We start from the raw sequence: 12,544 nt of genomic DNA on the forward strand, positions 1-12,544 counted from the left end.
CCAGAACCCGTGCGGACGCACGGGTTTGTTACTAGTTTTTATTAAAAAGTATGTCATAACCATTTCAACTGGTCCAAATGACATATAAACCCTGCATTGCTCAAACAAAATAAAAGTGCATTTAACATTCTACATAGTTGGGCAAATTCAACTTTGTGCTTCACCACATTTATTCATATGCTTTTGCAGCACCCAACTTTTCTACACCACATTTATTCATTTTTCAACATATTAGAGAGAAACACAATTCAAAAATTTGGTTTCTCAACTCTAACTAAATATTAAAGTTAAATTGAAGCAAGAGATGAAAGCACAGACATCCCAACTTTAACTTTGTTGCTATCAACAGCTGCACCTCTGTGTCAAGATTTTGAACGCATTCCTCTATATTCTAAACGCTTCTTCAGCATGCTGTAGAGTCAACATCAACACAAAAGGTTGTGAACGATTTAGCCAAAAAAATTACAGTGTTGAACGAAATAAGTATATTTATGCATACTTTAGGCAAAGAATGATTTAGAAAGTAGAATCTCTAAATTCTCTAAGTAGCGTAGAATTTTACTAGTAACACTAACACACCTGCAATGTTGTATTATACATTCTGAGTCTTTGCAATCCAAGGAGTGAGAAAATTGTATAGTCCATATATTTTCACAATCCTCACATCCGCCACGAATATGAGCTGTGCAACTTTTGGCATGTTTTAAAAACTTCTTGAATTGACAACATGATGCATCACAGCAAGGTTTAGCACTTGTTACGGGACATTGATATGCATGCTTCAACATCATCTCCAGTTTCAGCAACTGTGAGTAAGAGGGAAAGTATGATCACCAATCTAGAACAATCAAGTAATGAAAAAAAATATCTTGAGAATTAATTTCATACCTTTTTCCTTTGTGACACATGCTTTCGAAGTTGAGATACTTTCTTCAAAAATTTCTCCAGTTTCATTTTCTTCAACATCTGTGTGTGTAAATCAGAAAGTATGATCACACAATCTAGAACAAACAAGTAATAAAAACAATAAATCCAAAGAATTAAGTTCATACCATTTTCCCATTAGACTCTTGATTATCAGATTGTGATATTGAATTATTTTCAGCCAACTTGTGCACATTTTGAGTTGAATTGTGTTCATTTTGAGTTGAATTGCATTCATTTTGAGTCAACACGTGTTCATGGCAGTCAACACCTCTATCCTTATAGCATGCAGAGCAAATGGTACAATCTGGACAAACCTCACATTTCCAGCACTTTTGAAACACATTGTGTGCACAACAAATACTACAACATTTTCCAGAAGTCATACGACTAGGATTGCTTAGATGGTAGAGGATCATCATTGAAGAATACTTAGCACGTCGGAGTGTGTCAAACTGAAGCTGATACTTCTGGCAGAAGCTCAAAAAGTTGTTTCTATCTTCAAATAATCCATTCCCAAGGATGGTATCGTTATGCTTAGTGCTGGAGGGGATATCATCAACAAAGGCCTAAAAACGACACATAAATCAAAATTTTGCATGAATTTACTAATGATGACAAAATCATATTGAAGCTATAGGTTTAGTTAGGTTGTTACCAGAAAAAGTGGATGCACTTCTCCGTTCTTTAAGGTGTGTTCATTTGAATTATGGCATCTGTAATATATTGATATGAAAGTCAAAGACAAAACCCTTTTCATTGTATTCAATGTAAAACCAATGCATTCATTTTAAAAGAAGGGGAAACAATTGAAATATGTATTTAAGTTATCATACCTTTCACACTCCTGAAATTTCTTGCATTCAGTGCAAAACCACCGCTTCCCAGACATTATCACTTCACAGCAGTGCGTGCATGAATATTGTAAGTGGGCTACAATGAAATTTTCCTTGGTAGGCAATATTTCTTGACCCAACTAATGAAAATTAGGTGGAAAAAAAAGGAAGAAAGATTAGATAAATTGACACATTATATAAATAACTTAAACTGAACTATATAATAACAACATTGCAACTTTTCATTCAATATATTAACCAATCAAAATCCATCATTTAAATGAATTTTAAGTTAGATATAATCAAAGTCAAATATCTTTAGTAATTCAACCATTGTAAACACCCTCAATTAAATCTAGAGAATATATACCAAAATAAATTAAAGGATGAAAGTAAAAGAGAAGGGCGACATACTTTTTGCATCACTAAAATGTCTTTAGCAGCATCTTTCGAAGGATTGACATGTCCCATGGTCTTTAAAGCTCTAGTTGACACTTGTTTCTTCAACATGTTTTCATAGTCTCCTCTACTCTCTTTTTCAACGGTCCACGCTTTTTCCATAGCAGAACCACACCAAAAGTCTCCATCAAAGTATGGCAAACGAGAAATCGTCACTTTGGAGCCCTCTTTTTCAGTAGGAACAAAGAAATGATCATATATGTTTGTTAAACCAACAACAATTTTTTCTTCAGTAGCCTTTTTTAGCATTGAAAGATACCTGCATAAACAAACAATATAAATATTCTATGGTAACATGGCAGTGCTAGTTTTCAAAAACAAAGATGATAAAAAGGAAAATACTACTCTCAAATTCTCATAAAGACTCAACATATACTCATAAGAAGAAAGAAATACTGACCAAGAGCGTAGCTTATCCTTGTTTGGAGTCTTTTGCTCTTTGGGATGACAATATAGTATATAATCATTCCTTTTTGAAGGAGGACATGCCCATATGTGGCAAGTGGAGAAACCCCTTTTCTTACAAAAATCAAGGTATCCAATCTGATGATAGAGGGAAAAAAACACAAATAGAAAAAATGGTAGGATTTAGCATTCAATTTTATATCTTTTACTGGCCTAGAAGTAAGTAAAGTTCAAAAGAAAAATACCAATATCTCATGGTAAACGAAGGTACGAAGTGCTCCTCCTTCCACAATCACTCTTTCGGGCCTAAAATATTTGACAGAATCAAGATATGAAATATACACACAACGCTGATTCGGATTGCCACATTCGGAGCCAAACTCCTGGACGTACAGTCCAAAAATGCATATATCTGCTCCACCAATATTCTGAAACAGAAGTATCACCTGAAACCAATGAAACTTGTATTAAACCTCTTGAACGTATATTTATTTTTTCATTGATAAAATTACTGAACTTACTCTTGATCTATAAGAGAATTCAGCCGGATAATTCTTTTCTGGGATGATATCAAGAAACTGCTTCTTCACTTTCAATTGTTTGTCGATAGATAACACTTCTCTAATAGAAATACTTTCTGCTGCTAAAACCTACAGTTTTGCAGAAATTCATGGCAAGTAAAAAAATATTCTATAATTTTCAAATCAATTTACATTTGTTTTAAAAAGATCAATAGTATAAATAACAAGAAAGAAAACTATTTTAGTATTATTTTGAATTTACTTGCTTGTATAAGAATAAGAAAATGTTATGATATTTTAAATTTATGTGCATACATATTGATTTTTCTGTATTACCTTATCAAGATTCTCACTTCCTTTAACTTTTTCCCCATCTACTCTCACTTCCATGAGACGCTTAAAAAGTCTCTTCTCTAAATGGTCACTAAGCATGGTGCGTGGTAAGTCCTTAGCACCATAAATAGAAGTCTTTTGTAAGGGAACATGCACTCCATTTTCAATTTCTCTTAAGCGGCATACAGCACATATATACTCAACATTGCAGTCCAAATCTTTTCTGTTGTTGTAGAGTGCACATACTTGATGCTGCCATCTTTTGCATTTATTGCATTCAACCCACTAGAAGAAACAATGATCATTAAAAGTTAGTTTATGATTTTCAATATAAAGGTGAATTATATAGTAATGGTTATTACAACATACCGGTTCTTCAAGTACTTCATCATTTGTCTTTTTTTCAAGATTTGCCTTAGAAACAAATGTTGCGTTAAATGCAATGCACCCGCCTTTAGATGCATTATAACAGGAGGAGCAAAAGCAACGCTCTGCATCAAATTCTTCATCTTTTCTACAGAAATATATTTTTCTTCTACCGATGGAAATGCCACAACATATACAAAAAATCGGTACTGGTGCAAAGTAAAGCTTTTCCCTTTCACATAATTGGCATGTGTTTGCATCAATTCCTGTTCCATCTTCAGCAGTAATCTGTGTTAAAATAATTGTTAACTTTTATATGGCCAAGACAAATTCAAAAGCAAATAGAATGCACAAAAGTAAGTTGCAAAAATAGAAATTTAAACTTAAATAAATATCAGCTGAGCACATGCAAAATTTCAATGTTTTTGATAGAAAGAAGTATTATTCACGAGTTTTAACCAAATAGCTTAACCTTTTGGGACAGACAGTTCATGACAAAACATATAACAATAATTGAAAACACTAGAAGATGGTGTACTAACCTTAAGAGGTTCCTTTCTCAGACTATTAATATGTTCTGTTATTTGATCATGTGTGAAAAAATCAATCAAGGAAATAACATCAACGGTTGTATTTGAGGATTTAAATTGTTTCTCTTGATCAACTTTTGGCTTACTGACTTTCCTTTTAACAACTTTCTCCTCTTGGTTGAATCCAGTTATGTCATGTTTGTCCTCTACATCAATAGGAATAGGAGCCTTGCTTATGAGAGTGTGCATAATGGAATTCGATCCAATGTCAATTTCCATTGATTTGTCGCTATCTATTTCATTAACTAGAGAATTTGAGGACTTAGTATTTGTTGGCTCATCAAATTTCTTTTTGGCATTTGTCCTGAAATCAATTGTGCCTTGTATACCTTCTCCATCAATAGGAAAAACATCATCGGTGAGATTAGGAAGGTTGGAGTTCAATGTAATGCCACGGTCGAATTTAGCTAAGAGCTGCATAACCTCTCCACCAATAGAAAAAGGATCCATCGCGAGAGTACGCTTCCTGGAATTCAAACTAACGAGAAATTCCTCTGAGCTGATTTCCATCACATCATCGCTTTCGAGGCTTGGCTCCTCTAAGATCTGTTCAAGTGTATCACCTGCCTCATTGTTGTTTATCCCTCTGATTCCCGAAGAATGAAACATCAGATTTCTAAGTTCTTGCCCATTACTCTCAAAATTGATAGAAGAGAAGGGGGGAAATTGTGACTGTTGTGGCACTTCCGAAGGTGTTTGAGATGAATAAGGTTGAACCAACAGGTTATTCCATTGATCGTTATTCAAGGAATAAGGTAGTACTGGAAGGGGTCCGGTATTACCAGCCAAGACATCATTAACATCATGTCTTACAATAGAGCTCTTCTGAAAATCCAGCATTTGTGGTAGATATTTCCATGCATCTTGCAATTCTATACAAGACTTCCAGCCAGGAAAAGGATTGGAAAATCCACAAATCATTTTTTTTCTTTTGGTAGGTTGTAGTATGTCGGTATCACCTAAAAAAGAAAACACAATGTCAATAACATTGCTGCAAAAGACAAAATCAATATTGCTCAAAAAAGGTTTTAAACTTGGGAAGAAATCACAATCTAATTTAAACATACAATTAGTTGTTTGTTGATGAGGAAAATAGTTGTTAATAGATCTGGTGTTAGCATCCAAATAGCTTCCACCACCATAAACAGGTAAGTTACTACGCACATCCATATTAGCAACTGGGGGGATTGATGAAAGGTCATCAGGAAAACAAGGCAGATCATGAACAGTAGAAGGGACAGATTGTCCCTCTCTTAGCATTCTATAATAACCAGTGACTTGAGCTCTAGAAGAGTCTGATACAGCTTGCACATGGCGAGGCAATGTCTCCAAGTTCATATAGTCCTCCTGCCAAATATGTAAAAAAAAAAAAACAATAGTGTTTAGTTAATAGTATACCGCTACAAATTGCATTGTATACTAAATATATTAAAAATACTTGCATCCGAGCAGTGTCATAGTTAGAAATATTCCAGTAAGAGCCGATATGTGATAATTACAAAAAAGAGTTTATATATTAGGTGATCAATAACAAACAACACCTAAGTAACTGGTTTTTGAGGGGATAACTCCAGTCTCAAGCACAAACATTGAACAGCATCAGCAAGAAAGTAGCAGCTTGTGCAAAAAGGAATTAATGAAAACAACACAGTTGTAACCAGACATGAATTGATTAGCATTTTTACAACACTTACACCCATAAACCACCTGTGGCAGATTACCTTATTTGATTTTCATACAAAACTTGCAGACACAATGCAATATCCACAGTTAACTTAAACTTAAAACTGATTATTAAGGGTGCCTCAAAAAACATACCTTTGAAGCAGCAACTTTACGATTTTGTTCCACTTCAGGATGATCTTGCCAGTCTGCATAGAACTCAACAGGTTGATTGCATAGTTCATTGAACCCTCTATTTTGTGGAATGTCCAAGAAAACTGATGAATAATTTCTTAATGTGCCATAAGCCTTTGTTTCGTCTGCCACAGAAATCCTAGTCTGGTGTTCCATAGTTTCTATTCACTAAGCTACAGAAACTAAAAAAAGAAATTAGTTACAGAAAGTTCAATTAGTATTGATGATATATACAGAAACTTTAGTAAACTCATAAATGAGATAAAATAAGATTATAATAAATTTAAACAATCTTCTGTATAATAATAAAAAACTAAACAAGTCCATATATAAACACCAATTTTAAAAGGATTAAATTTTTCATTGATAAATATTAGGCTAAATATTATATCAATTAAGTTAGAAGATTATTTTTTTCATTGATAAATTTTAAAAGGAGTATACAATAACTCTGTACATTTGATCTGAATCAGTATCACTATAAAGGAATATTAAATCTTGGTATATCATAACTATTTTCTGGTGATAAAATTGATAAATCACGTGTTATTTGTATTAAACTCAGAATCAATTTTCCAACCAAAACCCTAATAGCAACTGAAATCGGTGGAAAAAATGGAAAAGCGCGTTTGAAAATAATCACGGCTGAACCAAAGAAATGCGTTTTGTTTATTATGATGATTATTACTATTATGCAATTATCAATCGTAAAGACCGATTAAGTCTCGATTGTAATAGACGAAATTAGGGTTAGGGTTTTGAATTTGGGACAAAATAGAGAAATTAGGGTTAGATGAAAGAGAACGTACAAAGTGAAAACGTTGTCGTTTCAGATTTGTTGTGTTGTGTGTAAAGAAGTGAATAGTTGAATTTGAAGAGACCAAGAAAGGAAAATTGACTTTTCTTAAATCCCTTTCTTTATTCGTCTTGGTAAGTTCTTCAATTGGTTTAAGACTCGAGTTTTATTTATATTAGTAATTAGATTTAATTTTCCATAATTATCGCTAATCGGACAACGTATAGCGGGCTTTAGTATATCAACCTAATTGGTTTCCTATTACAAGATTTTTATTTCTATTAATTAAAATATAAGGATAAGTGTAAGTATAAACCAATGTTGATAAAAGTATTTATTTCTATATAACAGTCTATTTAAATAATATTAATAATATTTTGTATCACATTATATTTTGTTTTAAGAATAAAGTTAGTAAACTATAAATATTTTCAGTAGTTTAAGTTTATTAACCTACATATTATATGTAGCAAATTTAAATAATATTTAATTATCTAAAACAACATATCAAAACAACTTATAAACAATCATATAAAAAAATTTATAAGTTTTTAGAAAAAATAGTTTACCCGACTAAATATTTATCACACTTCTCTTTAGTGTTTTTTCTATTCTAAGCTTCAGCCCTACCTACTCTCAAAAAAAATATATTTATCAAACTTTTAAAAATGTTATACTCATTTGAAAGTTTTTTCTATTCTAAGCTTCAGCCCTACCTACTCTCAAAAAAACATATTTATCAAACTTTTAAAAATGTTATACTCATTTGAAAATAAATTTATAGTTGGCTATAAGGTAGACCTAAACTTTAATTATTTTTTAGGAATTTAAGTTTAATTCGACTTAGTTTATTTTTATCTCTAACAGTAAGTTTAAAATTTATTCTGACTTCTGAGTCGGTCAAAGGTTCAAATGGCTGAGATTCACTCCAACTCAAATTTACTCTCTTTAGTTTCATGAAAGAAACAAATGCGTCGTTTGTGGAAATCGACTTCTGATTCCTCAAAATTTTATTACTATATCCATCTCGATCTAAAATTAAATCTCTATCAGAAACAGAAGGAGCAGAGACGATAAATCCGGTAATCGTGTCCAAGATCTTTGATCGATCTCCTGAATTAATCGTTCACCAAATGTCACAGATCGACGAGTTTCGTGATCTTGCGCCCTCTAACATGTGTCATTTTCCATATTGCTTTCTACTTATGACAGCCACTAGTATTCAACAAAACATAAACCTATTTGATTTGGGTTTTCTAGATTGCGAAAAGATCAATAGAATTATACACTTTTATCTACCTCTTATTCTTGTAGTCACCATCACTGATCAAAGCCTGATAGGATTATTCGTGGATGACGAAAGCTCGTGAAACATCCTCTACGCAGACAAGTTGGAACTTTTCGGTATCTAACAAGCAAATTTGAATCTGTATAACAGGGGAGTTCTATTGGCCTTCAACGATTCAATGACTCATACTCATGGAACGACATATCTGACATTAGCAATTAGAGAAGGAACGCATGAAAGAAAGGTTATCCTCAACTTCTTTGTAATCTCTTACAAAAGTGCCTTCAGATGTATCCTATGGAGGTCATTCTTAGAGAAGTTAGATGGGGTGACATCGCTAGTCCACTCGAAGGAAACTAAGTGAATCAAGGAACTCATCCAAGAGGACATTCTTGTGTCAATGTCGGGGACAAAAGAAAATCTTTGGGACACTTTTACCTTCGACTTGGACGCACACGAGGAGGAAATTACACATACTCTATATGACGGTTTTGAATCAGTCCAGCTCGGCGATAACCTTATGAGGTATGTAAAGATAGATTTGGGCTTCCCCTGAAAGTAAGGTCCACATTAATTGAATGTCTTCATTCGAACGCATACCTCTTTGTTATATCTCCACATGAGATGTTTGACATTGGCCCCAATGTGGCAGGCCATTGATTGAATGCCGACGCCAGTGCCCGATACGTCTCTCAAAGAAGGAGAATGCAGTACCAAGAAAAGGATGAAGCTCCCGCAAGCACAGTGAAAGGCCTATTGGACTCCAGGTTCATTTCCAAGACAAGGTATACATAATGTCTCTCCAACGTCAAGAAGGCATCGGAGAGATAGAGAATATGTATTGATTATACATACCTCAACAAAGCTTGTCCAAAGGATTCTTACTCACTCCTGAATATTGACAAACTTATAGATAACTCAGCCGAATACAAATTTTTATCCTTCGTGGATGCCTACTCCAGATACAATTATATACCTATGTACAACGAGTCTGGCCAGATAAAGACAACATTCATGACCGATCAAGTCAACTATCATTGTAAAGTCATGCCATTTTGGTTAAAGAATACCAGCGCGACATACCAAGGATGATGAATAAGGTTTTTCAAGAGGATATATGAGAGACATTGAAGGTGTACATGGACGATATAATTGTGAAATTTAGTCAGGGCGAGCTTCACACACAATATCTCCACTAGGTGTTCAAGATAGTACGATAGTATAATATAAGACTCAACCCAGAAAAGTTACCTCAACGATTTTAGTGATAGAGGTGCGCGTTTAATACACAAAGGTCGCAAGTTGAAACCTTATGTTGGATCATTGTCATGTAATACCCAAGACCGACGAGGGAGGGGAGTGGTTGTCGGTGCACGATGCTTGAAAATGAGTGGCTCTTGGCAGCTTCTAGGCCAAAAAAATTGAATTCACTTCGGAATGAGGGGGATCCAGGGTTATGCGGATATAGGACTGCATGGTTAAAGAAGGGCTTATAAGGATTAATTAGTACTACCTATACCAACAAGATGCATCTTTTTTTCGGTAGCCTTACAAATAAGAACTCCATAGTTAAGCGTCACTGACTTGGAGTAGTATTTGGATGGGTAACCTTTTGGGAAGTTTTTCGGAAAGCGTGTGAGTTAGGACAAAGCATGATGAAAAGACTCGTGTTGGTTTGTAGGATCAATCGGTATTCTTGAAAGTAATATGAGGCATTATAAATGGTATCATAGCAGAATTCTCTCAGTACCTTTAAGGTTGAGGGACAAACTAAGTAGAAGCTGATAGACATGTAACACCCGAGGCCGATGAGGGTGGAAAGTGGTTGTCGGTGCACGAGACATGACAATGAGCGGCTCCTGGCAGCTCTTAGGCAAAAAAAATTGAATTTACATCGGAATGAGAAGAATCCTGGGGCTATACAGGTATGGGACTGCATGATTGAAGGAGGACTTTTAAGAATTGATTGGTACTATCGATACCAACAAGATGCATCTTCTTTTTGGTAGCCTAACCAATAAGAACTTTGTATTTAAGTGTGCTTGACTTGGAGTAGTATTTGTATGGGTGATCTTTTGGGAAGCTTCCCGGAAAACATGTGAGTGAAAATAAAGTATGCTAAAAAGATCAGTGTTGGTTTGTAGGATCGGTCGGTAATCCTGAAAGCATTCTGGGGTATTACAGATGTCCCGTCGTCATAGATGGCCTCGATTGGAGAATATATCAAGATGGGTACCTCCCATCAGATCCGTCAAAAGAAACCTTATTGAAAAGTGAAGGATAGAAAAACACTTAGAAAGGGGGGGTTTGAATAAGTGTAGCTTTAAAAACTCGACAGATAAAAATAAATTGCACAGTTATTTTTATCCTGGTTCGTTGTTAACTAAACTACTTCAGTCCACCCCCGCAGAGATGATTTACCTCAACTGAGGATTTAATCCACTAATCGCACGGATTACAATGGTTCTCCACTTAGTCAGCAACTAAGTCTTCCAGAGTCTACTGATCACACACTGATCACTCCAGGAACAACTGCTTAGATACCCTCTAAGACTTTTCTAGAGTATACTGATCCACACGATCACTCTAGTTACAACCTGCTTAGATCACTTCTAAGACTTCCTAGAGTATTCTGATCCACACGATCACTCTAGTTCCTTACAACTTAATGTAATCAATTCTAAGAGTATTACAATTGCTTCTTAAAAGCGATAATCACAAACTGTGATATTTCTCTTAATCGTTTAAGCTTAATCTCACTAATATATTACAACAGCAATGTAGTGAGCTTTGATGAAGATGAAGATTCTGAGTTTAGATTTGAACAGCGTTTCAGCAAGTTTGATATGAGTTGTTTTGGTGCAGAATCGTTAACCTTGCTTCTCATCAGAACTTCATATTTATAGGCGTTGGAGAAGATGACCGTTGAGTGCATTTAATGCTTTGCGTGTTCCGTACAGCATCGCATTTAATGTTATACGCTTTTGTCAACTACCTCGAGCCTTGTTCACGCTGTGTCTACTGACGTAGCCTAGAATAGCTTTTAACGTTCCTTTTGTCAGTCAGCGTAGCTTACCACTTGTACTTCCTTCTGATCTGATGTTTGTGAATACAACGTTTGAATATCATCAGAGTCAAACAGCTTGGTGCATAGCATCTTCTGATCTTCTGACCTTGAAGTGCTTCTGAGTGTGATACCATCAGAACTTCAGTGCTTCTGTTCTCTTGTTCTTCTGATGCTTCCATAGACCCATGTTCTGATTCTGCTTCGACCATCTTCTGATGTCTTGCCAGACCATGTTCTGATGTTGCATGCTGAACCCTTTGAGACAAAGCTTCTGAGCGCTGAATTATGTGTACTCTTTTATATATTTCCTGAAAGGGAAATTGCATTGGATTAGAGTACCATATTATCTTAAGCAAAATTCATATTATTGTTATCATCAAAACTAAGATAATTGATCAGAACAAATCTTGTTCTAACAATCTCCCCCTTTTTGATGATGACAAAAACATATATAAATGATATGAATTTGCGATCAGAAAGAATAGACGGCAAAAGACAAATTACACAGCTATAGCATAAGCATATGAATATGTCTCCCCCTGAGATTAACAATCTCCCCCTGAGATAAATAATCTCCCCCTGAAATAAATACTCGAAGAACTTTAATAAAAGACTTCCCTGATTATTTCGGTAGAGACGATCATATAAGCTTCTGTCTTTAGAGAATTCATAGCTTCTGACTTCTGCTTCCATTGGACAGCTTCAGAACTAGAATTTCCTTAGATCCCTAGAACACTCACAGCTTCTGATTCCTGCTTCCATCTAGGACAGCTTCAGAACTTGAATTTCTTTGATCTTCTGAACATTCACAGCTTCTGATTTCTGCTTCCATTCAGGACAGCTTCAGAACTTTGAATTTCTTTGATCTTCTGAACATTCACAGCTTCTGATTTCTGCTTCCATTTAGGACAGCTTCAGAACTTGAGTTTTCTGGATCTTTAGAACATTCACAGCTTTGAATTTCTGCTTCCCTCGGATAGCTTCAGAGCTTGAATTTCTACCAACATCACTTCATGCTAGATTTGTATCAGAACATTGTTGAATGTACCAGAGCATCATCAGAGCATCTCTACATCCTGAAATGTTACAGAACAAAAACTAA

General features: G+C 34.8%; 1 protein-coding gene across 1 annotated transcript; it reads right to left on the reverse strand.

The window, feature by feature from the left end:
- Positions 1–799: 799 nt before the first annotated feature.
- LOC131650594 (histone acetyltransferase HAC12-like) lies at positions 800–6,428 on the reverse strand. Its single transcript, XM_058920297.1, has 14 exons — positions 6,253–6,428; positions 5,502–5,781; positions 4,387–5,393; positions 3,848–4,132; positions 3,482–3,763; positions 3,146–3,274; positions 2,870–3,070; positions 2,620–2,762; positions 2,175–2,478; positions 1,761–1,900; positions 1,583–1,640; positions 1,053–1,493; positions 889–966; positions 800–838 (listed from the first exon to the last, which is right to left on the reverse strand). Exons 2-14 carry the CDS (start codon positions 5,770–5,772, stop codon positions 800–802), a joined length of 3,378 nt encoding a protein of 1,125 aa, XP_058776280.1. The 5' UTR covers positions 5,773–5,781; positions 6,253–6,428.
- Positions 6,429–12,544: the final 6,116 nt, after the last annotated feature.

This window comes from Vicia villosa, linkage group LG2 (assembly GCF_029867415.1).
Source record: "Vicia villosa cultivar HV-30 ecotype Madison, WI linkage group LG2, Vvil1.0, whole genome shotgun sequence".
Lineage (NCBI taxonomy): Eukaryota > Viridiplantae > Streptophyta > Magnoliopsida > Fabales > Fabaceae > Vicia > Vicia villosa.